Below are 27,583 nucleotides of genomic sequence, written 5' to 3'. Positions count from 1 at the left end.
TTGGGCACGCGACTCCCCATCGACCCAAACTCAAAGTGCAGTCACGTGGGGGGGCTTGTAGGGTGTCCTGACCCACGTTTAAGCTATCCTGCTACAACATTTGGTGCTGTGGGCTTAGGAAATTCAAGATGGCGGAAAACCCACATGTGCGCCGAAATCCAGGAAAGCTGCGCAGTTTGTGCGCCCACCAAAATGGTTGCCTCACTTGCCACCCACCAGTGCGAGAATGAAAGGCCGGGTTGCCATGAGGGAAATGGGTTGCCAAAGGAAAAACAGTAGCGCCGGTTAGCTTCAAAGCGCTTTAAAACCACCATTGGACTACCCGCACAGTAGTCTGAAACCATTGGGAATGGCAATGCTGATTGCCAAATGCAACCTAGAATTGTGGGGAATTCATTTCTTAAATCCCAAAAATGGGTGCAGTACCAGTACTCACCACTATCCAAAAGCCGGCGTTTTAAAACCACTCTGTGTGTTTTTCTGAAGGCAAGCAAAATGCCTATTTCAAACCTTGCAACATGTGCAAAATATTCACTGAACACCAGCAGACATTTGGCAGAATGGAGTTTTGTGTGCCTACAAAATCTGGGAAATGAAGAGCCCAAAAACAATGCTTATAACAAAAATGCTATGGAGTCAGCAGCTTAAGCCTAACTACAACTGGATTTAAAACCACCAAAATCGAAAATGTTAAATTAAATGAGTGACCTATGTTTGGTGTCACATGCCTTTGTAACTGTTGAAATGTCATAGTTTTGCGCTTAGAATCAGCATTCTAGCTGCATGTGTAAAATTACAAGTTATTTTAAAAGCAACAAAAAGTTAGCTGAAGGTCTGGCTTAAGGAACTTGATTTTGCCTAGCAACTACCCATCAGCAGTGAAACTTGAGTCACCACTGTGTTCCCAGGCCAACCTTCCTTTTGCTGCCCAGGCTAAGGATATGCCATCTATCTGATAATTGAATTTCCTGTGCTCTGCCAGAGAGTGAACAAAGCCCTCTCCACTCAGGCAAAGGTTTTTTATTACAGACGTCGTAAAAAGTGGCTTCCTCCTGGAGAAGCTGGGAGGAGCACTGCCTGTGAGAAGCAAGCTGGCTTGGCAGAAACTGGAAAGACTGGTTTCTGTACCATGTGACCTGAAAAGACACACCCCTGCAGCAAGGATATGGTTTTATAAAAAGGGGGATAATTCATAGAGCGGACATGTGAAAATTTTATAAATGATACCATAATTCTTGTGATTTTTCTGCCCACAGTTTAAGACGTGGTAGGAACCGGTGGTATGTTCAGGGGGGTTTTAGCGGAAAAGTGGATATTACTCTAAATGTGTGCATGTTAAAAATCTGAAACTTCATCAGTTAATGTCCCTACCCCCTGCACACATGTATGTAAAGTTGGGTCCATGTCGGAAATTGGAAAAGCAGTTAAAAAGTCAATTATGTACACTCTTTGAATGCAAGCTCCGAGAATGAGCAGATTTGGACATAGACATGGCTAAATTCAGCCACACCATGTATATGTAAGTTTAAACAAATGTGTACCTGTGCAAATATGTTTTTAGGTCAGATATAGATTGTGTGTAAAGTTGACAGGGGTGGGTTCTCTGTATCATAAACAGACCTCATCATGATGACACTTCATTTCATTCCCCCAATCAAGGGGACGAATGAAAGCTGACCAATTAGAAGCTGAGAGAGAGGTAGGGTCAGTGATGCTAGAACACACCCACATTCTAAACACATAAAAGCAGACAGACAGGACAGATAGAGACCTTCAAAATCCATCTGCCGCTGGAAGCTCTGCCGGAAAAATCCATACTTACCTCCATCAAACTCCAGAAAGCCAAACTAGAGACTTCAATCTATCCAGACCAGAGAGAAAGCAGTGCTGTGCCCAGCTGAGACCAGACTAGAGAGAAAGCAGAACCGGTGCCTAGCAGAGACCAGACCCCTGTGAGCAGTTCCAGAGGCCAGGCGCTGTGAGCAGAACCCGGAAAGACCTGACCAGACTGAAGTCCGTGACCAAGTCGCTTTCCTGTTCAAAATCTCTTGTGAGTACTTAGCAAAACTCAGAACACATCTCTTAGTTTAAATTCATCTAATTCAATCTATTTAACCTAAGTAGAACTGCCTCCTAGCTGTCACCTGTCATTCTAGCTGCAAAAATTTGTCACTTGTCATTTTGAAAAAGTGTGCGTTTAAAATTTACAAAACCAAAAACGACCTTTACTAAATTACTCATATCTCCGCAACCGTTTGGGCTAGAGACTTGCAATAACTTTCATTTGGAAGCTGAGATCCCAGGCTTTTCTAGGACCCCAAAACGGTAGAGATAGTCCTTGCGGTTCCTTTGTAATAGCGCTCGGCGCATCCGCGAATTTTACCGCGATTTGCAATTTCTTCACATGTAAAAACTGCTGCTGTTTGCTTTCCATTGGCCAGAAATTCGTTTAACCTGCTAACTATCCCTGCATCATTGCTAGTGTGAGCCTGGACTAATATTAACTAGATACCACTCACCCTGAACCTCTATAAGGGAATTAAAAGCAAATTTAGCATATTTCTCATTCATTGCCAGCACATATCCAAGCATTGCCTGTGTTTTCAAAACTCCTATCTGTTTTCTGTAAGCTTGCTGGGATTGAACTGAATTACAGTTGATTGCATTTCTGAGAACTGTGTTTTCCTTCCATTTCCTTGCCTTGCATCAAGGGGGGAAGGGGATTGCCAGAGAAAAGTGATTACATTGTTTTGTTGAAATCATATTGAGTATTTCTATACTGCATTTCATTCATTCAACCTTGCATCCATTTGAACTCTATAAAGCATTTTGTACCACCTTCTTCTTTTGTTCCTATTTACCAGTGTGCTACCTTATCCATTTCATGTCAACTCATTAGTGATTATAAGAAGTGTGCTAGTGCCAGATTCTCCGTTGTTGATCTTTATCATATCAGATTAAGTGTGCTATTCAATTATTAATTTATTATAAAGTGGGATATATACCTATTGTTTAAATTATCAAATAAACCTTTTAAACTTGCAAAACAGAACTACTTCTTGGCTCAGTGGGGTCAGGGGGATTCCAAGAGAGGGGTGTTATACAAGGGTAGTCATCCAGGACGCATGAACTGGACCTAAAGATATATCAATAAGGGTTTTCATTCAGTATTCTAGACTAGGCGTTAACTGGGCTGTAGTGCTGAATTGAATCCTCTTACAAGTGGGGGCTCGAGCCGAGACGTTGGGTTAGATTTACCATTTGTGCAGATTAATACAGTGTGCTAACTGACGGGATACATACATCCAGTCGGATCACCACGCTGCATTACGCTGTGAAGCATTCCTCAAAAGGGACACTCCAAGAAAAGTTCTGTTCTGCAAAAATAAAATACAAACTTCTGTAAGTCAGGACAGAGACCAATCTCTAGAATGACGACCTTAGTAGACATGAAAATAGCCAGAGAGCACCTCTTGCATAAGCTATTTGTGAGAGGTGAATGGACCGAACAGGGCCAGGATGTGTGGTTGCAGGCCATCACACAACAGGTCACTGAAACAGGGTCAGATATATATAGAGATCAGGGTCCCTTACATGTGGCCCTGAGTGAACTATATATGGCTCCTAAAGCCAAAGAGGAACACAATAAGATCGCCAGGATAGCAGCATACCTGTACCTATATATGGGAGACATGCAGGATAGATGTGCTGAAAGCCAAAATCTGGCAAATAGGCAACAGATGGCATTACAGAAGGCCCAATCTGATCTGGACTCTTCTGAGCAGAGGCTGCAGAGGAGCCAGGAGTCAGAAAATGACAGCAGACGGTACATCACTAAAATAAAGGAGGATATGGATGTGCTGCAAAAGGAAAAGTCAGAACAGGATACCAGATTTCTGGCCCTACAGAAGGAGCACCAAGACAGTTTGGACTCCTTACTGCAGAGCCAGAAAAAGCTGGAGCAACAATTAGACTTTAACAGGGCATGCACGGAGCAGGTAGCCACCCTGCAAAGTCATCTAGATAGAGTGAAGGTAGAGAGCAACAAGCTGATCTTGAAAGACCTGGATACCCAGGCAGAGTTTGATGAGGAGCGCCAAAAAGCTGGTGCCCTTCAACGGCAAAGGGACGACCTGGCGGCACAAATGCAGGCTCTTAGTCAGGAAAGAGACGCCTTAGGCCAGGAAGTCTGCCATTTAAAAAGGAAAATGGAAGAAAATCACCTGGCCCACCAGGGGCTGGGTGACCTCCAAAAAGAAAACCAGAACTTGGTAGAGCACACCAGAAGGGTGGAGGATGCTCTAGCAAGAAAGGAGCAGGCCAATAGGGACACAGCTCAGGAGGTAACCCTCCTGCAGCAAAGACTGGCCCAGTTCTCCAGGACCAACCAGGAAGCACAGAGGGAGAATGAGGCCCTCTGTCAACACAATGATAGGCTCCAGCAACAGGTAGCGATGCAGGAGAGACTGATAGAGTCGAGTAAGGCCTTAACAGAGGAACTGAAAGCACAAATGCAGGCTCTTGCATTGCAACAGGGAGCAGGGGCGGATAGAGATGAGGTCCGCTGGGAAAGAGAGACTCCTGACCATAACCGCAGGAGCCCTAACACCAGGGGCCTTCATCTTCCCCAGTCCCTGGACTCTACCACCCCCGTGTCCCCTGGCGCACATGAGCACAGGGCCACAGGGATGGCAGATTACTATCCAGCTAAGAGTATGGGGCTCATAGGCCAGTACCACTCAGGAATGGAGGGGTGGGCATCCGGGTATGGGCATCCAAGTACAGTACAGTTCAGTGGTGAACCCCAGGAGAGTAGGCCCATTAAGGGCATCCTGAAAACCTCTGCCCAGTTAGGTCAGTGGAGGGGGTACCCATCAAATCCTGACAGCAAGGAGGAATCTGAAGACTCCTCTGAACTGCGCAGGACACAGGAGACCAGGTCCCCACATTCTGCCAGCCATTCCCAGGCTCGCAGAATCCGGGAAAACCTGGAAGAACAGACGGGAACCTCTGGGAGCAGTGCCTCTGAGTCCGAGGAAGAATGGACAAGGGTTACCCGAACCAAAAAGGCCAATAAGGCAAAAAGGGCCTTGCTTAAGGACCCCTTAAAGCAGATTAAGGCGATCAGGAGCGTCATCACGCCTTACCATAAGAACGCTAAGTATTCTGTTTGGGAGCACTTAGAGTTGTTTGAACAAATGATGGAGACTTTCCATTTGAAGGACAGCCAAAGCTGTATTCAGTATGTAAAGTGGACCTTCTCCCCGGAATACTCCAGTTTCTTTGCAGGGCTGGAGGACCAAAATCATTTAAGATGGTCCACCTATAAGGCGGCCATCTTGAAACATTTTTCTGTTCACAGAAATCCTCAAGAGGCTCGCAAGGCAGCCTACAATTTGCAATGTGGGGAGGATCAGGCCCCACAAGAATTTGTGCAGGAGTTAAAGCGGGCTTTTGCACAGACCACAAGAAGGGTGCGCACGGATAGCCGTGAATTTATAAACACGTTTTTCCATGCCTTGCCCAAATATATCATGACCCAGCTCGTGAGGGATTTTCACGAGAAAAGATCTTTAGACTGGGTCATTGAACAGGCTACCCGCATCTATGAGGTGCAGAAGCCCATAGAAAATAAAAGCAATGCCCAGAAAAACCCCAAAGCCAACAGCACCCCTGCTGCTGCCAAGGTGGCAGAGGTAAAGGTCACCCCCGTTTTGGATTTGGAGATGGGGGGGCCTAAAAACCTACCTGCACCTAATAATGCTAGGCCCAGAAGGTCCTCGGGCCAGTCGCAGACAGGGAGCCAGGGAGGCAGCCCCACAAATGGGGTCCCTCGCTCTCCTGACTATGTAAGTCCTCGCTACAAAGGTAATCGACCCATCCTGGGTTATGTGTGGACTCCTCCAGCCCAAGGGGGGGGATCCAGACAAGCACCTAACCCAGGGAACTTCCCTCCAAACTTCCCACAGGAGGGCAGAAATTTACCAAACCCTGGGCAGAACTTTTTCCCCAGATATCCACCCGACTTCCAACCCCAAAATCATCCATCCTTCTTTCCTCAATTCCCTGAGCCCAGACCACTGAATCCGGGAGAGGGGAGGCCAAGGGTGGAGGGGTACCAAAATCTTCCCAACCAGGGGTACTACCAGAGGAGGGACAGCTACCCTTCCCGGGATCAGCCCAGGGGAGAAAACAGGGCCCCGTATCAGCCTGAGCGGGTTTCCCAGTTAGAGCGCCAGGTTCAAAACATGGCGCGGGATATGGGTCATATACTGAGGGCACAGCAGAACCCTCAGATCAGCATGCCGGCGCAGAACGCACCCAACTCTGGACCTGGTGCTCCAGAACAATGACGGGGGCAGCACCCCGATAAATCACCGGTTCCCAGGGAGGAGGCACAAAGGGAAGGGGGGTGTAAAGCCTTGGAGGAAGCTTCCTTCCTCACTTGTAAACAGCCCCTGGAAACCCAGGAACCGGAAACAAAATCTCTTGCCCCTGAAAGTCTGCCTCCTAAGGAGCAGAGGGGGGGTAGGAGAAACAAAAGACCCAAACAGACTCAGTTTGAGGAGGAGGTACAGATCTTCCAATTTGAGGGAGAGGGATCCTCAGAGGATCCTGGGAAAAGGATCTTCTCCTTCAGAGAGGGGGGAACTCCTCCCAAAGAAAAATGGGTCCCTAGGGATGCAAATCCAGACTGGGGAGATGTGGAGACTGAGCTACCGCCGCCCACCATCTCATCCCAGAACCAACAGCAAGAAAATCCCCTGGTTCAAACCCATCCTGGCGACTGCCTCCAAAAAAGGGGGGGCGGCCCAGAAACGGAGCCAGGGGAACCCACAATGGCTCTGATCTCCAGTTGCAAATTTTTTCTTTCAGATTCCCAAGACTCTCCACAGAATTCTGCCCAAATCTCCTCGCTAGCGATGTCCAAAACCAGAAAATTAGCCCACCAGTTGTCCAAAAATGTACATTATCTGTGCCCCCTTGAGGAGAAGGAGGGAAGATATTATACCCCGGTACAAGTACAGGGGCAGGGTACAATCTCAGCACTGGTGGACACTGGATCTCAAGCTACCCTTCTGTCCAGAAGGGCCTTTGACGAACTGAATGCAGGAAGGGGAGAGAATTACCAAATTCCTCTCACCTCTCTTCCTGGACAACTGCAGAACTTTGACGGGAAGGAAATTCCCGTCGAGGGGACGGCAGACTTGGACATTAAGATCGGGCGACATAAGTTGAAACACCCGGTCATAGTTGTGACCCCAGAGGGCACCCCTTGTTTACTAGGGAATGACCTCCTGAGAAGGTTGTCACCCCTAATAGATTGCGTAAACAAGGTCCTCTGGACTCAGACTAGCCGACCCATAAAATTAAAACAGAGTGTCAACCATGTTAGTTTAAACGGCACATGCCACATGGTGGAACAAAAATCTGACCAAGTAGAATTTCACTTCCAGAACAACCAAATTCCAGACGTGACAGTAATAGCAGTAGGACAACAGACTGGTGATGGGGGGTCCTCTCTATTTCTGAAAATCAACCTTCCTTCCAGTCTAAAGTGGTATTCCACGCTGGAAGGAAACACTCTGAAATTCTATACCAATCCACAATCTGAAACTCCCACTCCTATAGTCCAGAAAGATGTGAAATCAGCTCAGAGCCTGGCTGATATTCAGCAAATTGGAGAGCAGTTGTTCATCCCTGTTCAGTTAAATGATGGGAAGGACTCTGTTCTCGCTCGAGTGTGTGTGAACAACGGTAAGAGCTTCATCAGCGAAGCCATGTTTCGCCAACTCCCAAAAGAACCAGCCATTCCCACCTTCAAACTGATAGACAAATGGGAAATGGACCTGGAAGTACCTAATTCCAAACATCTCCTGCCAAGCAGGTGTATGCTCAAAATCTCCATTGGCAACAAGAGCATAGTCCATAATTGTTGGGTCGTGCGAGACGTCACTGCCGCCTTTTACTTAGGCAGTGACATTCTCAATCGCTTTGCCATTAGTTTGGACCTAATAAACTTCAAAGCTTGGTCCCGATTAGCGGATAATCCCATGGGCTTTGATGATCCAGAAAAAGCATTTAGGTCAGCTCAATTGCTACCTTATGCAGTTGAAATTCAGGTTAAAGAGGAAGTCACCATCCCAGAAAGGACCCGACAATTCTCCCTGGAAGTGAAAGTTAAAAGGGGACAAGAGTTGAAAAACCCTGATGCTTACATACATCTAAATGCTTCTCTCCAACAGCAAGGGTTGGGGGTAAACCCGACTCCATTAGTCAACATAGAACATGACCCCATTCTAATAGAGGTGGATAACAGCGACTTAAAGAGTATTACTCTAGCCGCAGGCACCATTATTGGAATGGCGGTTGATGACCGACATTTCTCCATTGATCTTGTAAATGAACTGTTAGGACCCATCCCCAAGGACTGTTTTGACAGTGACAGTGATGACAACGCAACACCAGACAGGATTTTTACCCGGCATGGGGGGAACTTCCTGGTGTACACTTCCTGCCCCTATGGTAAGGAAGATGTGACCTGTGACTTCAGGAGGGATGAGGTGATTTTCCAGGTCCATGAGGGCTGCCTTTCCCACCTGAAGCCTCCGGTCCAAATCAGCACTCTGACCAGGGACTTCTCCACCCAGCTGGAGGAGGCCGCGGAGATAGCCAAACCAGAAGTCTTTCCAGGCTTCAGGCAGATGGTGGAAGAGAGAGTCAACCTAGCTGATGCCTGTGTGACTCTGGAACAAAAGCAAAAGTTGAAACAAGTTTTCTTGGATTTCCAAGATCTCTTCGCGGTAGACTCATATGACTGTGGTCGCACCGACATCCACACCACAACAATCCCCACGGACCCTGGCATGACTCCTGTGTTTGTGAAGCAATATCGCTTGCCTCTCGCATCAATGGAGTCCCTTACTGAAATAATTAAGAACCTTGAGTCCCGGGGAATAATCCGTCCAGTCCACAGCACCTTCAATAATCCGGTGCTGGGAATATTGAAGCCAAACGGCCAGTGGAGACTCTGCGCCGACCTCAGGGAGCTCAACAAACGGGTCCATACTTCCCGATGGCCTCTGCCCTACATTGACCAAGGGCTGGCCCAGATCCAGGGGTCACAGGTATTCACTGCAATAGACCTGACCAATGGATACTGGACTGTGCCTGTCAGTAAGGAGGACCAATACAAGCTGGCTTTTACCTTTGGGGGCCAGCAGTACACCTGGACCCGGACTCCCTTCGGATACCTCAACTCCGGCAATGAATTCAACATTTTCCTACATAAGGCCATGCCCGACCTGGGTACGAGGGGTAACCTGGCTTATGTAGATGATGTCCTCATCAAAAGTTCATCTGTAGAGGAACACATAGCAGAGATCCGTTATGTTCTGACACAGTTGAGGGCCGCCGGAGCAAAACTTTCCTTTCAGAAAGCACAGTGGTGTAGAACCCGTGTTAATTTCTTGGGGCATGAGATTACTCCTCAGGGTCTCTGTCCCCAGGAAAAGAAAGTGGAAGCACTTCAGAAACTGAAAGACCCCACAACTCTGCGGGAACTAAGGAGCCTCCTTGGACTGACTAATTACAGCAGAAAGTTCATTGAGGGCTACGCAGAGATCACCAGACCCCTGATTCATCTCCTGAAGGGGGGGGTCAAGTGGGAATGGGGTCCAGAACAAGCCGAGGCGGTAAAACAACTCAAAAGAAGCCTCTCACAAGCGCCTTGCCTAGCTTACCCTGTCAGAAACAAGGAGTTCTTCCTGGAGACGGGGTTCTCTAATACGTGCTTGACGGCAGTATTATACCAAAAGCATGACAAGGTCAATAAAGTAATCTCCTATGCGAGCAAAACTTTATCCTCTGTGGAGGAAAAATTCAACGATTGTGAGAAGGCACTCCTGGCAACGGTGTGGGCATTGAAGAATTACCGCCCGTTTATCCAGGGGGAACACATCATAGTGGAGACTCCACACCAGCCTCTGCAATATCTCCAAAGTGACAGAATCCGGGCCGGAAATGTGAGTAATTCCCGAATTACTTCCTGGATTCTGTCAATGCAAGGCTTTCCTGTGGAGGTCAGATATGGCCAAAACAAGAAGAGTCCCCTCGCGCAAGGTCTGGCTGACTTGCATGATTGTGCCAGAGAAAACTGTCTCGAGGACGAAAGTCTAAAAATAAAGGACAACATGGAGGCATACCTTAATTCCCCCCACAAAGTCTTTGAAGAAGACAAGTGTGAGGGAATGCCCACTGTGTATGTGGATGGATGCTCTTACCATGTCGACAACAACGGGGAGAAAGAACTGGTGGCCGGCGTAGGGAATGCATGGGTGAATGAGTCCCCAGAACCCTCCGCTGGATACAAAATTGGTCCCCGAAGTAGTCAGGTGGCAGAATTGATGGCTGTGCATCATGCCATCCTCACCGCTGTCCAGCATCAACTCCACGAACTGGTCATAATCACAGATTCGGATTATGTACGGAACGGGTTCGTGGAGCACCTGGTTAATTGGAAAACCAGAGGCATGGTATGTGCTAACAACAAACCCTTGAAACATGGGAAGTTGATCCAAAACATTGATGATCTGGTCACATCGAATGGGATGACCATCTATTGGAAAAAGATCAAGGGTCATTCCAAAGTAGAGGGACCAGACAAAACTGGAAATGACTTAGCTGATCAGCTGGCCAAAACCGGAGCCATCCAAGGGGATCTAATTGAGATTGAGTCCCTGTTGGGGGAAATCCAGGTCACTGCTATCACTAGGTCCCAGACAAATGCTCACAACGACCTTTCAATTGCACAATGGAGTAAGGAGACCCCTGATGCTGATTTGATTACCGCTCAGAAGGGGGATCCAATAATTGGTAAATTTTACCAGCACCTTGAGGACCCTGAGAACTTTCCCCTGACGGATACCGATTACACTGGGAAAGAGGACCTAAGAGTGTTGATGAAATGTCCAAAAATGTTCAGAATCCAAGACGGTTTGCTGGTAAGGAAATCCAAAGCTGGCCACGATCAGTGGGTGGTTCCTACCTCATTCCGAAGCCTCATGTTAAGTCACGCCCATGATGCGGCCACCGCCGGTCATAGGGGGTTTCACACAACATTGGAAATCTTAAGAGAGGTTGCATACTGGCCACACATGGGCCAGGACCTCAACCAATATTTGAAGGGTTGTCTTGTGTGTGCACAATTTCAGCCGACATCCCTCACACACCGGGCGCCTTTACAAAAGAGGGGAATGACACTGCCATGGTCAGATTTACAAATCGACTTTGTAGGTCCTGTGATTCGCTCGGCTAGGGGGAATAAGTACATGTTGACCGTGACATGCTTGTTTACCAAGTGGGTGGAATGTCTCCCAGCCCCAAATTGCAAGGCAGAAACTGCAGCTGCCTTGATGATTAACCACATCTTTTCCCGTTTTGGTCTACCTCAAAGGATTGAGTCAGACAGAGGTAGCCACTTCACCAGTGAAGTAATGACAAAGATGTGGGAGATACTGGGGGTCAAGAGAAAGCTGCATATTGCTTATAGACCAGCTTCTTCTGGGGCAGTAGAGAGATATAACCGGACAATTGTGAGCATATTAAAGAAGTTTGTGGCAGATTCTGGGCCAAGTTGGGATATCCGATTACCTCTGGTCCTAATGGCCATCAGATCTACCCCTTCATCTGCAACCAAAATGTCACCATTTGAGTTGATGACTGGGCGCAAGATGGTGCTTCCGCAGCATTTGCTCTACAGGACCCAAGAGCAGACACTGATAAATGCCTCCACTACTCATGAGTATGTAGAGAATTTAAGGAAACACCTCCAACATGCTTTTGCTTATGCTCAGCGGAATCTAGAAAGATCGACTGATAGCATGAAGACCCATTATGACCTGAAAACTTCCAGGAAGGAATATCAGGTGGGAGACCGGGTCTATCTATACAACTTCCAAAGGAACCAGGCCAAGCAGCGCAAATTTTTGCCTACATGGAAGGGACCCTTTGAGATCGTCGATAAGATCTCCCCTGTGGCCTACAAAATCCACATCCCCAAAGGCGGTTCGGCAGAGGGGGAAGACAAGTGGGTACACATAAACCAGTTGAAGTGTTGCCATCCCAGGCACACTCTGCAACAACTGGAGGAATCCTCTGGAATCCTAGCGGGTACTGTATCAGACTAATTCAGTTCCAATCATAAAACATACCACATCTAGTCTCTAACATACTGTGATTGTATGAAACTGTCTCTTAGTCATACTGTTTTTATTAAAATAAGAATGTAATGTTTCGTTATGATAAAATGCATATGCTGCCCCACTATCTCAACAGTGGTGGAAAAAATCGCCTATGAGTAGATATTGCCGCTTTTGCTTTATCATCCTAGGAGAGATGAAACCATGAAGGATGACCAAGAAGGACGATCCGGAGACCGGGAACGGAGATCCAATGGGCCCAGTGGACCGCCCAATACTCCCATCAGGACCGGCGAGGAGAACCGATCGATCAGTACCGGATGGAGAAGAAAACGCTGAACTGTGCCATCTACAGAAGAGGAAGAAGATTATGCGGACAGACCGGTGCGTGGGTCAAAACCCTTGGGCACGCGACTCCCCATCGACCCAAACTCAAAGTGCAGTCACGTGGGGGGGCTTGTAGGGTGTCCTGACCCACGTTTAAGCTATCCTGCTACAACATTTGGTGCTGTGGGCTTAGGAAATTCAAGATGGCGGAAAACCCACATGTGCGCCGAAATCCAGGAAAGCTGCGCAGTTTGTGCGCCCACCAAAATGGTTGCCTCACTTGCCACCCACCAGTGCGAGAATGAAAGGCCGGGTTGCCATGAGGGAAATGGGTTGCCAAAGGAAAAACAGTAGCGCCGGTTAGCTTCAAAGCGCTTTAAAACCACCATTGGACTACCCGCACAGTAGTCTGAAACCATTGGGAATGGCAATGCTGATTGCCAAATGCAACATAGAATTGTGGGGAATTCATTTCTTAAATCCCAAAAATGGGTGCAGTACCAGTACTCACCACTATCCAAAAGCCGGCGTTTTAAAACCACTCTGTGTGTTTTTCTGAAGGCAAGCAAAATGCCTATTTCAAACCTTGCAACATGTGCAAAATATTCACTGAACACCAGCAGACATTTGGCAGAATGGAGTTTTGTGTGCCTACAAAATCTGGGAAATGAAGAGCCCAAAAACAATGCTTATAACAAAAATGCTATGGAGTCAGCAGCTTAAGCCTAACTACAACTGGATTTAAAACCACCAAAATCGAAAATGTTAAATTAAATGAGTGACCTATGTTTGGTGTCACATGCCTTTGTAACTGTTGAAATGTCATAGTTTTGCGCTTAGAATCAGCATTCTAGCTGCATGTGTAAAATTACAAGTTATTTTAAAAGCAACAAAAAGTTAGCTGAAGGTCTGGCTTAAGGAACTTGATTTTGCCTAGCAACTACCCATCAGCAGTGAAACTTGAGTCACCACTGTGTTCCCAGGCCAACCTTCCTTTTGCTGCCCAGGCTAAGGATATGCCATCTATCTGATAATTGAATTTCCTGTGCTCTGCCAGAGAGTGAACAAAGCCCTCTCCACTCAGGCAAAGGTTTTTTATTACAGACGTCGTAAAAAGTGGCTTCCTCCTGGAGAAGCTGGGAGGAGCACTGCCTGTGAGAAGCAAGCTGGCTTGGCAGAAACTGGAAAGACTGGTTTCTGTACCATGTGACCTGAAAAGACACACCCCTGCAGCAAGGATATGGTTTTATAAAAAGGGGGATAATTCATAGAGCGGACATGTGAAAATTTTATAAATGATACCATAATTCTTGTGATTTTTCTGCCCACAGTTTAAGACGTGGTAGGAACCGGTGGTATGTTCAGGGGGGTTTTAGCGGAAAAGTGGATATTACTCTAAATGTGTGCATGTTAAAAATCTGAAACTTCATCAGTTAATGTCCCTACCCCCTGCACACATGTATGTAAAGTTGGGTCCATGTCGGAAATTGGAAAAGCAGTTAAAAAGTCAATTATGTACACTCTTTGAATGCAAGCTCCGAGAATGAGCAGATTTGGACATAGACATGGCTAAATTCAGCCACACCATGTATATGTAAGTTTAAACAAATGTGTACCTGTGCAAATATGTTTTTAGGTCAGATATAGATTGTGTGTAAAGTTGACAGGGGTGGGTTCTCTGTATCATAAACAGACCTCATCATGATGACACTTCATTTCATTCCCCCAATCAAGGGGACGAATGAAAGCTGACCAATTAGAAGCTGAGAGAGAGGTAGGGTCAGTGATGCTAGAACACACCCACATTCTAAACACATAAAAGCAGACAGACAGGACAGATAGAGACCTTCAAAATCCATCTGCCGCTGGAAGCTCTGCCGGAAAAATCCATACTTACCTCCATCAAACTCCAGAAAGCCAAACTAGAGACTTCAATCTATCCAGACCAGAGAGAAAGCAGTGCTGTGCCCAGCTGAGACCAGACTAGAGAGAAAGCAGAACCGGTGCCTAGCAGAGACCAGACCCCTGTGAGCAGTTCCAGAGGCCAGGCGCTGTGAGCAGAACCCGGAAAGACCTGACCAGACTGAAGTCCGTGACCAAGTCGCTTTCCTGTTCAAAATCTCTTGTGAGTACTTAGCAAAACTCAGAACACATCTCTTAGTTTAAATTCATCTAATTCAATCTATTTAACCTAAGTAGAACTGCCTCCTAGCTGTCACCTGTCATTCTAGCTGCAAAAATTTGTCACTTGTCATTTTGAAAAAGTGTGCGTTTAAAATTTACAAAACCAAAAACGACCTTTACTAAATTACTCATATCTCCGCAACCGTTTGGGCTAGAGACTTGCAATAACTTTCATTTGGAAGCTGAGATCCCAGGCTTTTCTAGGACCCCAAAACGGTAGAGATAGTCCTTGCGGTTCCTTTGTAATAGCGCTCGGCGCATCCGCGAATTTTACCGCGATTTGCAATTTCTTCACATGTAAAAACTGCTGCTGTTTGCTTTCCATTGGCCAGAAATTCGTTTAACCTGCTAACTATCCCTGCATCATTGCTAGTGTGAGCCTGGACTAATATTAACTAGATACCACTCACCCTGAACCTCTATAAGGGAATTAAAAGCAAATTTAGCATATTTCTCATTCATTGCCAGCACATATCCAAGCATTGCCTGTGTTTTCAAAACTCCTATCTGTTTTCTGTAAGCTTGCTGGGATTGAACTGAATTACAGTTGATTGCATTTCTGAGAACTGTGTTTTCCTTCCATTTCCTTGCCTTGCATCAAGGGGGGAAGGGGATTGCCAGAGAAAAGTGATTACATTGTTTTGTTGAAATCATATTGAGTATTTCTATACTGCATTTCATTCATTCAACCTTGCATCCATTTGAACTCTATAAAGCATTTTGTACCACCTTCTTCTTTTGTTCCTATTTACCAGTGTGCTACCTTATCCATTTCATGTCAACTCATTAGTGATTATAAGAAGTGTGCTAGTGCCAGATTCTCCGTTGTTGATCTTTATCATATCAGATTAAGTGTGCTATTCAATTATTAATTTATTATAAAGTGGGATATATACCTATTGTTTAAATTATCAAATAAACCTTTTAAACTTGCAAAACAGAACTACTTCTTGGCTCAGTGGGGTCAGGGGGATTCCAAGAGAGGGGTGTTATACAAGGGTAGTCATCCAGGACGCATGAACTGGACCTAAAGATATATCAATAAGGGTTTTCATTCAGTATTCTAGACTAGGCGTTAACTTGGCTGTAGTGCTGAATTGAATCCTCTTACAAGACTTAAGATTTGTCATGAATTGAATATAGGACAGCTTTTCCAAATCCTCCGTCCTGGCTAGAGGATTAATCCAGGCAGTAATGCTATGTAAATGTGTGGATGGTAGACCAAGAGGCTACCACACAAATGTCTTTTATAGGCACCCCTCTTTACATAGCAGAAGATGGCACCATGTCCCTTGAGAATGAGCTCAGGCCTTCAGAGGGATCCTTTCCAGTCAATCTGTAGCATTCTTTAATAGCAAGAACTATCCATCTGGACAAAGTTTGTTTTGTAACCGGAAGTCCCAGTTTATGTCCAGTGTACCCAATGAAAAGCTGCTCATTCTGGCAAGCTGCTCATGCTGGCGTATTTTCACCATCTGTGAAATGTAAAAAGCTCAAAGCGCTTCTGGGATCAAGCCTATGTAGCCTTTCTTCTTCCTTGCCGGGATGAGGAGGCGCATAGAATGTTGGAAGCACAATTTTCTCAATGCTGCATAGTGAAACTGCCCCAAATAGTGAATAATACCAAGAGCAAATGTCATGAATACGACAGCAGGACTCAAACCTTCAAGAGACCAGAAGTGAAGCAATCTATGGAGATTCACCATTTAGACCACCTCCGCTCTTCCTCCTTCAATTTACTTAACTAGCGACTGGAGAAAAGAGTGGGAAGTAGTGTCTTACCTACTGGAGACTTATGACCAAGTGTCTCATCGTATTCTCAATAGGTTACTATTGTCACCACAAGCACACTGAATCTAATGTTCATTCCGATTTATGTTTCTAGCCGTCGTCGAACAGTACAAAGACAAAATGGGACTTTTCGTCTCTTTCGACACACTCAACACAAGTGTGCATCACAGATAAAAACAAGGTTGGTAAAATATTAACTTTGTCTGCAATTCTTCCACCTTGAGTGGAATAAAAGTATTGGAGGAGGTAAACCTAGGTTTTTAGGTAGTCGTACAATATTTTTGTATTTTTCCCAGAAGAATCACGATACAGGCTTATTTACAGAGCCTTTCCAAAGTGAGTCAACAACCCCCGCTATTTACCCAAGGTAATAAACTGTGATATTCCCACACCTTAGGGACTGAAGAGGGTGATCCTAGAGATGTCCCCACATTTATTATAGCACTAATGTCTATTTCTGTTTTATTTTGGCAGCCTATAGTGAGGAGAGAAAAGAAGAGTCTAGACATAACAAGTATACTGAAAATGGTTTCAATTGATCGAAGTATCTTTAAATTACAGATACCCAGTACTATCAGTGACCACAACAATTATGCTCCTGATGAATGTTCACCATTGAAAGGACAATGGTTGAGGGTTAGCCAATGCTGGTATGCATGTGTATAATCTGTACTACATGGAGTCATTTTAACACTTCTGTAATTGTAAATTATATACTTTACTTACTATTCATGGGTTCAACACAGTAGAGCCACCCTTATCATTTCATAGGTAAAGAGTCACTGGGCCTCATTACGAGTTTGGAGGTAGCCATGCCCTTAATAAGGGCATGGCTACCCCCAAACCTGGGTCTGGGTCCGGGTTCCCTGAATGGGGAAATACCGGGCCATTCCAACCTTGGAGGTTCCGGTATTTCCCCATTCAGGGAACCCGGACCCAGTCCATCCCCATTCCCATTTGAGCCCCCATAGGGTGGGCTCAAATGGGAATGGGGATGGGAAAGAGGGGCTTTGTACGAAGCCCCTCTTCACTTTCCATGGCGGCCTGCGGGAGGCGAGCTGAAGAAGTGGATGCAGCAGCGGTAGCTGCCGCCACCGATATAAGGTAAATAGGGGGTAGGGAGAAGAAAACAAGGGGGGGTGGAGGGTGGGAGAAAATGGCGGCGGGGAAGCTGGCCGCCAGGCGGCTTGGAGCGCGTGTTTGGGACCAGTGGTTCAAACCCACATTCCTAGCCATCTAATTGGCTGGCTCCCCCACCCGGGTGCAAATAAGATATATGCCCTTATACAAGCCTGATTGGCCCACAATTCAATGGCTCTTAATGATGGAAAAACAGAGCTTCCCATTGTCGGCGCTGGTTCGAGGCTTAAGAAACTCCACACGCTCTATTCACAGTTTTCTTCGACTCTCAGCTAACATTTACTAAACAGGTCAACTCTGGCAGTTCTCCATGCATGTACATTAATAGACTGCTCAGACAAATACGACCTTACCTTACTTTGGAAAACAGAGCTGTACTAGCGACTGCCCTAGTGAACTCAAGATGAGATTATTGTAACAGTTCGCTGGCTGACCCATCGGTAGATAATCTAAAGAAATGAAAGACTGTCAAAAACGGTGCTGTTAGGGCTGTCTATGGTGTGAACCAAAGAGATCATGTAACCTCTAAGTGGCACTTTCTCCATTGGTTACCTGTACAGCACTGAATCAAACATAAAGTACTCACATTACCAAACAAATGTGTCATTGGTACGGCCCCTCACTATTTGAAAGGACGTCTTCACTGAAAATGTTCTAATAGAACTCTACGATCAAATTTCAGTACTCTTTTTGATGAGGCCCGCTTCAAATTAAATACACCTGGGGCTACACATTTTGATGCCTGGGCACCCAAAGCCTGAAACAGTCTACCAAATGTTTTGCTGGACTTGTCTTGCCCATTGAGATTCAAAAAAGATCTAAAAACATTTCTTTTTGATAAAGTAGTAGGCTAAGTGTAACATTGTCTTCCTTTCTTCTATTCCTGTCTGTCTTATAGCACTCTGAGGCCTCCGGGTTAGGGGCACTTTATAGAAATTAGCATGAATCAATAAAAATAATGCTCACTCCAAGCATGCAGTAGATCTTAGCCTGTGATGGAGTCATTTCTACAAAATGTCTTTCCTTGGTAAAGTTGTCTTTTCTATCAACATTATTGTTTCTTTTCAAGGTCTCATGCTTACAAGGATCTTGCACTGCCAGTTTGCTTTTGTTTTGCCTTGGCTATTTATGTCTTAATCATAACTTCCAGGATTTGTCACCAAATAAAACTTCAAATCATGCTTACCGATAATTGCATTTTCTTTGTCAACTCCTGGAGCAACCTTTGCATGTCTTGAGCTTATTTTTGGAATACAAAATGGTTGTGTTGCAAATGCGTATGTAAACGAAAACATAGTTTATACTTCCTCACATCCAGTACTTAACAGTCTTATTTTAAAACTGAAAATCAGCTGTCAAAATCGTCTTTCTTTACTCTTTCACAGATTTACTAACTAACCAAATGTATACTTTACTTTCAGGAAGAAAATGAAATTCCAGCCAATGTGTTTGTGAAAGAGCCAGCATCAACCCCGAGTATCACCGAAGGACAGGAGGAGCCGAATAATGAAAACAAAACTTTAGAGGGGACTCTGCACACTGTGGAACTCTCATCCGATGATGAGATCAGCCAAGAAGCCGAAGGTCTGGATGAAATGGATGAGAAACTTGAAGAATCCAGAGCTGAGAAAATCAAGAGATCCAGCCTCAAGAAGGTGGACAGCATCAAGAAGGCTTTCTCCCGTGAAAATATTGAAAAGAAGATGAATAAAATCAGTACAAAAATTGTATCACCGGAGAGAAGGGAGAAGATCAAGAAGTCCTTCACGCAAACTAACCAAAAAACATCCAGAACAAGCTCGACCTTCAAAGTGTCACCACTGACTTTCAATGTTAAGAAAGTAAGGGAAGGAGAGTCACCCAGTGAAAATGGAACGCACGAAGAGACCAAAGCAGATGTTCAGCCTTCGCGCGAGCATGAAAAAATCTCAGTGAATGAGTTGCTCTCAGAAATGGCATCCACCTCAACAGAGGAGATCAAAGCAATTGTTGATTCACTCGAAAATGAAGCCACAATGAATGGCGAGGTGCGTAATAATCTTGAGCTCTTGGTCAACGAAGACCATGACGATTTTGAAGAAGCACAGGAAACATCCAACAGTCAACAGTCTGAGCCTGATCATAAAGCAGTTTCTGAAGATGAAGAGGAATTGAGTGAGGAGCCAACCCCAACCCCTCAACCTGCTGTTGTCCAGATAGACCAAATCGCTTGACATGGGTTGTTTTTGAAAATGGAGAAGATTTGAGTCATATCAACACAAGTGGGAAAATGTGTTTTCATGAACATAAATATCAATTCCATGTTTTGGCAATTTTCGCTATTTGTTTTTCCAATGATGTCCTGTTCAGTTAAACATACACTAATGTACTTGCACCCATTAGGTAATTACTAAGTACTAGCCAGTTATGCATATTGATTATTTGTTGAAGTTTCCCAGTGAGGCATGTGATATTTTCAGTATTGATAGAATGCCCTTGCTTAGTTCCCATTAACGTGTACAGTATTGTAATGATGAAAGTAACTGACATATTGACATAGAAGTTAAAAAAGCTAAAAATATTACAAATGTACCTCTAGCCATGGATCACTTGCCTTTTAGCATGATCAAATATACTGAAGCAAAGTTAGCACCCTATGTTCACACCAAAACCGCTGTATGATGATTTTGAGTGTGGCAGTAAAACCAGCAGATTGTTGGACTTGCAAACCCTTTGAAGAACACAACAAACATAAAGGCATATCTCACACTAACTCTACAAATTGTGCTAAAGGTTTTTGACAGTCCACTTTAAAGTGGTTATCTAAATATTGTATTTAGCAATTTATTGCATTGAACATTTTTGCTGAATTGGGAATGTTGTCCTGATGTTGAAATCAACTTTAAAAAAAGGTTTCTATGCCAGTTGCCACATGGAGGATCTGCCTTTACAGGTTTTATAGGAGAAGCAAATGATTTGAGACAAGTCGTGGAATTTAAATGTCCAAAAACTTAAAAAACTTAAAATGTCCAAGGATAGCATTCTCCAAACCAACTTTTCAGATCATTTTCTAGTGCCATGGTGGCCCTATTTTAAGTCGATTAATATTTGTGCGAAGCCATCACAAACTATATAGAGTGTGACTGGCCTGTCCGAGAAATATACTGAAATCTGGAGAATACTTTGCTTTTGTTCTTAAATGCAGGAAAGTGTGTTTATCTAGTTAGTGAAGAATGAAGAGCATGTGTTCTTCTAGTTCGGCAAAAGAAGGGACTGGGTTTGGTTGCTTTAGGGTTGGTAGTAGGGAGAAACAGACCATATGCTACTTATAATATAAATCAAAATGTTCTCTATAGATTTCTAATTTCTGAATATTTTCAAATCCTTTAGATGAATTATGCAGCCTTTTGGAAAGTCTATAATCCTTTTCGCCCCTAAAAGAACACATGTTCACATCACTTGTGGTAAGATTTCCGGCACTGTTGTTTCCAGACTGGCATACTACAGGTCTGCCCATCGGAGCCACTGTTCCCGGCAGGTCTGATCCTGCTGGGCACAGCGGCCATAATAGGCAGACCGTCACAAAAGCACTGGCACCGTTAACAATGGTGCCCGATTCTTCTGTGTTTCCCATTCCTATGGAGTCCTATGGTACTCTACCGGAATGGGGATTTACAGTTTACTAACACCTAGCCCCTTGTCTGCTGGGACTTGCAATGTCCCGGTAATACCAGTAAGCTAGGTGCCGGTTAATCATTCCGAGTCCGGCAGCAACCCGCCGGTAGCACCGGCAGGGTTACCGCAGGACTCGGAATGAGGCCCAATGTCTTACGAACTATCTTTCCAATTGATGACCCTGCTGAAAGCCAAAGAGCTGCAGTCATGTATTTCTATCTTGACTTTCCAAAGTGTACATATAATATAAAGCTAGATTAATTTGACAATGTATGTTTCTAGCTAGAGTAATTATGGGTCTTTGTGTTATTCCTGCATGAGATTTAACTCAAGCTGTATTTCCTGTGACGTATTTGCTACTTTTAGTACATGGGCACTATATTAGCTCATATGTTTTGTAAGATCTTCATAATTTCAACTCTCACTGTGCCTATCTATGGTGGATGTCAATTTAAATAAGGATTACCAATATATTCAAAGAGATTTTTGTCATGCAAGATATATTTCAGAAACTTTGGATATGTTGTGAGGTATCTCTGTCACAGTGGTGTACATGTATAGCAAGCACACATTTATTAGTTGGTTCCACTAATGCTTATATTTTTGGGCTGGTGTTGCAACAAAGAATAACATGCCACTGACCACAAACTGGCAGGTGACTGCTGACATGTAAGAACATGAGGACTGAGAAAGAACATGGGTCAAACTTGCTGTTCTATAGAACTTCTTCTACTCAGGAGGTAAGAAAATAAACCAAACTAACAAAGAAAAGAACAAGAAATAAAAGCATTTAATGATGAACCTCAAGAAAGCATGATCATTAAGTAAACAAAACAGCTATCGCCATTGTTATCCTACCTCTGAATGACAACAGGAAAGTGCAGTGGCATGAACTTTTTTTTAATTTTCAACACTAAACATAATCTACACCCACGTGATATACATATTTAGAATATTTAAAGGTATATGCAGAGCTAGAAACCTTATCCTTGTCTTCATACAGTCCAATATAATTGTGCGGTAATAGTTGGTTTCCAATTGGACGGTGGGGTGGAGTGTTAATCAACAGTGTATCCTGCAGATGATGAATATCATGGGTTTGCCAGTCCACTGTGTTGTACACTGCAGTGAATCGATGGAGGGGAGTGAATTGTGATTCATCAAAGGGGAGTAGTTTTGGGCAGCATTAAATTCTTAATCAAGCCAGCAATAGTTTTTCATTGTCGGGTGGAGTCTATGGATCAGCAGCCAAACCGAAATATGTTGAGAAATCAACATGATTTCCTTCCTATGTGTCATGGTTTTGGTTTCATCCAGCGGTCATTAACCAGAATCATTGCTTTTCTCTCCAATTTCGTGTCACATTGCCTTAGAGAATGATGGCTGACCAGGATCTAGGCCCATGTCTCCCCAAAAACCTGCCCACATTAGTAACGCATATATTTGGTCTCCAACTCCTAACCATTGTTTCATGCTGTACATGTCTGGTGTTTTTCTCTCCCTCGTGTTTTTCTGTCCCTTTTCACTTACAGTTTCTACAGTTAGCATTGCTATACACACAAAGAAGAAAAATAGTACCAATCATTGATGCGTGGCCAGGTTTTCTTAATAAAAGGTTTATTTCTGAGCATTTCATCTCATACCTGGGAGTTTCTTCTAGAATCATGCCTTCGCTGACATTTCCTTAAATACTCTACCAGGATATTGCCCCTGGCTTATTTGTAAGTCTGTAATGTAGCATATGTCTTAGTTTCTTCAATTTTAAGCACATGTGTTGCTACATGCAAACCTGGGACTGCTTCGCAGCGCCACAGGGTTTTGCTAACTTGACTGCTGATCTTTGATAACTCATTGGTTTTAGCAAGCTGTAAACTGAAGTTTTAGAAAGGTTTCTTTAAGCAAGCATGCCATGACGCAGTATCTATTTTTTCCTGCGGTATCATTGGGCGGCAATTGTCGTGGGAGGCCACTCTCGCTCTGCATGCGATATTGGTCAAATGACCCCACCTGACTCTAATGTATGTACTACTTTAGTTGTTGCACCTGGAGCTGCATTTGTGCTTGCCAGTGGACGAGTTCTAGGGCAGGGGGTCAAAAGTCAATATCTGGCAGTGTAGCCCAGGAGTAGTGATACCATGTTTTAGTTCAAGGAAATGGTCGTCATCCGGGAAGGTTTCGTTTCTTTCATCTCTGTAGAAGAGTTCAAATAAAGACTTGGTCAGGCTAAGAAAATGAATGATAGCATACGAAGGAACACTGACAGAATCAGAGACAAAGTAGAAACATGTTGTGATACCAGCCAAGGAGACTCGCAGTCTACGTGAGCTGGTAAGTCTTTATCTGGCAATATTGTGACTTCATTGTGCACCATGGCGAGAACTATTCGTTGTACTGTCTCTAGTTTCTTATCATTCTTAATGAGACCTGGTCAAAGCACACTAGTTGAAAACACAGGAATGGGTGTGTGTATAGGGGTAACATCTTTTTTTTCTTTTTTATTATTAGTGTGTTTCCGTTATTACAACTTTTCACACAGTGTAAAAAATGAATCGTACAAATATTTAGGCAATAATATTATAGGGGTCACATCACTTGTTTTTCAGCTTCTCTTGATCTCAGAGTGTTATTAAATACATGGTATGACTGCATGTCAACAACATAACATTCAGGGAAATCATGCTTTCTCACGCAACATTATATGGAGTCATAAATACACTCCCTCTCCCAGCCACAGGTCACTATGGGGCAATGCACTCCCTCTCCCAGCAAAAGGTCACATTGGGGCAATGCACTCCCTCTCCCAGCCACAGGTCACTATGGGGCAATTCATTCCCTCTCTCAGCCACAAGTCACTATGGGCCAATGCTCTCCCTCTCCCAGCCACAGGTCACTATGGGGCAATGCACTCCCTCTCCCAGCCACAGGTCACTATGGGGCAATGCACTCCCTCTCCCAGCCACAGGTCATTATGGGGCAATGCACTCCCTCTCCCAGCCACAGGTCTCTATGGGGCAATGCACTCCCTCTCCCAGCCACAGGTCACTATGGGGCAATGCACTCCCTCTCCCAGCCGTAGGTTACTATGGGGCAATGCACTCTCTCTCCCAGTTACTATGGGGCAATGCACTCCCTCCCCCAGCCACAGGTCACTATGGAGCAATGCACTCCCTCTCCCAGCCACAGGTCACTATGGGACAATAGACTCCCTCTCCCAGCCAGAGGTCACTATGTGGCAATGCACTCCCTCTCCCAGCCACAGGTCACTATGGGACAATACACTCCCTCTCCCAACCACAGGTCACAATGGGCAATGCACTCCCTCTCCAGACACAGCTCACTATGGGGCAATGCACTCCCTCTTCCAGCCAGAGGTCACTATGGGGCAATGCACTCCCTCACCAAGCCACAGTTCACTACGGGGCAATGCACTCCCTCTCCCAACCACAGGTCATTACGGGGCAATGCACTCCCTCTGCCAGCCACAGGTCATTACGGGGCAATGCACTCCCTCTGCCAGCCACAGGTCACTATGGGGCAATGCACTCCCTCTCTCAGTCACAGGTTACTATGGGGCAATGCACTCTCTCTCCCAGTTACTATGGGGCAATGCACTCCCTCCCCCAGCCACAGGTCACTATGGAGCAATGCACTCCCTCTCCCAGCCACAGGTCACTATGGGACAATAGACTCCCTCTCCCAGCCAGAGGTCACTATGTGGCAATGCAGTCCCTCTCCCAGCCACAGGTCACTATGGGACAATACACTCCCTCTCCCAGCCACAGGTCACAATGGGCAATGCACTCCCTCTCCAGACACAGCTCACTATGGGGCAATGCACTTCCTCTTCCAGCCACAGGTCACTATGGGGCAATGCACTCCCTCACCCAGCCACAGTTCACTACGGGGCAATGCACTCCCTCTCCCAGCCACAGGTCATTACGGGGCAATGCACTCCCTCTACCAGCCACAGGTCAGTACGGGGCAATGCACTCCCTCTCTCCGCCACAGGTCACTATGGGGCAATGCACTCCCTCTCCCAGCCAGAGGTCACTATGGGCAATGCACTCCCTCTCCAGACACAGCTCACTATGGGGCAATGCACTCCCTCTGCCAGCCACAGGTCACTACGGGGCAATGCACTCCCTCTCCCAGCCACAGGTCATTACGGGCCAATGCGCTCCGTTTGCCAGCCAGAGGTCACTACGGGGCAATGCAGTCCCTCTCCCAGCAACAGGTCACTATGGGGCAATGCACTACCTCTCCCAGCCACAGGTCACTACGGGGCAATGCACTCCCTGTCTCAGCTGCAGGTCACAACGGGGCAATTATTGTTTTACTGCCTTCACACTGGATCTTTGATAACTGTGATTCAGCCCCATTACTCAGTAGCCCCACCCTCAAATCAATATATATGCAACTACACACCCATAAAATGCCCGTGTTGCTGCTGCCCATAGCGGGAGACGTATTGAAGAAGGGAAACCGACCATCTGAACTGGTTTGCATTCCCCTATAGATAATTAAGGCGTTGCTATATACATACCCACACGTAAAGGCATGCAGTCATACAATGAAATTCACCTTTAGTTATGGACTCTCAGTTTAATGTATAATTGTGTTAAAAACTAAAACTATAATGATTGCCTTTTTCAAGGTGTGCTTATAGTCATGAAATATTCACACATTAAAAGTTCTCCGGTTTAATCTGTTCGACAGAACATTGTGTGCAGGAGCAGTGCCGTAAAGCTGCCAATGGCACTGAGAAACATGCCTACTGTATGTAGAGCTCTGATCTCTGGAAAGCACTGTTAAGATTGAAACTAGAGTGTATCTCACCGTGAAATGCATACAAACGACTACTGCAGACCTATCTTATACTACTGTTACTGTGAATTGAGCATTTTATATATGCTAACTAACTCTACCATGTAAATAAAACCACATTAAAAGTAGGCCAATGTGCGACTGTGTCTTTTTTTTTAAAATCGTGTTGTTTTTTTTATTTCAGCAAAAACTGTCTCGCCATTTTATTTTTCTCCCAAATTCTTTGTTGCTTGAGATCAGTATTGTTTGACGGTTTTTTGCATATTTACAAATGTAAATCACTCTGGAACTAACCCGGATCTGAAACAGGATGTAACTCAAGATGAGAACCAGCTCCGCCTCCTCCACCACGCGCGCTGGTCTTGTGTGCTGCGAGCAAGATGAGAGCATAACATTTCTTTGTGTCGCACTTTCAAGGTCAAATTGTCACTTGGGAAGACAACAGGAATCTGAAACTCTACAGCAAACTCCTCCCTGCCAAGTTTCCCAGTTCCATGGGTGACAGCTCGAGCAAATCCTGTTTTTGCTTCCAATTGCATGCTGGACCTTGTCTCTGTTTCCCATTGCAAGGGTGGGCTTACAGTCCCAGCATGCAATGCGATAAAAACCCAGGACTGGCTCAAAGATTTTAGAAGGGTCACGCTGTTCAATGCATATTCAATGTAGATACATGGACTACAGCACAAGTGTGAGTCAAACACAGCAATAAGGGAAGGATTTTCTGTATCTCACTTTATGTAATCCGCCATTGCTCCATGGGATAGCCTTAATGTTGTTGAGTCTTTTACGCTGGTGACTGTTTGCGGAGTGTTCTTGGTTCTCCATGGCAGTTGTTGCAGAGACTTTGGGTGGTCCCAGTCCAGATCCCCTGAGGGGAGTCTATTCCCTACATTGAGCGTCCACATTACAATATGCTCATTGGCAGTCTATTCTATCAGGCCAGGGACCTGAAGAACATGGGATGCGTATATCTTCTGAACATTAAAGGAAATATTGTATGCCTGGGGAGCTCACTTGGGGAGCAGGCTGCACTTCTCTTTTTCTGTAGATGCACACACGCAGGTCATCTACTCTTGCCTAAAAGGAGGTAAGTGTAGAGGTATTCCCTTCTAGCGGTATTGCGGGTTAGGTGCCCTTAGGAGTCGGCGTGAGGTTTCCTGGAGACAGAGCACAGTGGGGTTACCATCAGTCAGAACTCTGTAGACTAGACTGGAAATGACACATGATGCTATTCTTTTCAACCCCAATGTGGGAAGAAATTTAGTCTAAGGCCTAAACTATGAATTGCAGTGTAACCTTAGCCTACCTAAGGAAATGGACTGGAAGAGCACCCTCGGGATTACAAGCAAAGCCACACTATGGATCTGTTTCAACCAATCCTGGTTACTAGGAATGTTTGTTCTTAGATGTGTCCATGTTTGCTTCCTGTTACTTTATGGGGGCAGGGGGTCCTCCTAGCACTC

At 45.2% G+C, this 27,583-nt stretch overlaps 1 protein-coding gene across 1 annotated transcript in view; it reads left to right on the top strand.

The window, feature by feature from the left end:
* CAVIN2 (caveolae associated protein 2) overlaps positions 1-26,249 on the top strand; it is a 137,396-nt gene extending 111,147 nt beyond the window's left edge. The window contains exon 2 of the mRNA XM_069615688.1: positions 19,064-26,249. Coding sequence (XP_069471789.1) covers positions 19,064-19,855 — 792 coding nt within the window. The 3' untranslated portion in view covers positions 19,856-26,249. The remainder of the gene's footprint in view (positions 1-19,063) is intronic.
* Positions 26,250-27,583: the final 1,334 nt, after the last annotated feature.

This window comes from Ambystoma mexicanum, chromosome 9 (genome assembly GCF_040938575.1).
Source record: "Ambystoma mexicanum isolate Mex_15411 chromosome 9, UKY_AmexF1_1, whole genome shotgun sequence".
Taxonomy (NCBI): Eukaryota; Metazoa; Chordata; class Amphibia; order Caudata; family Ambystomatidae; genus Ambystoma; species Ambystoma mexicanum.
Note: the sequence above shows the minus strand (reverse complement) of the source record. Positions and strands in the feature narration are given on the sequence as shown.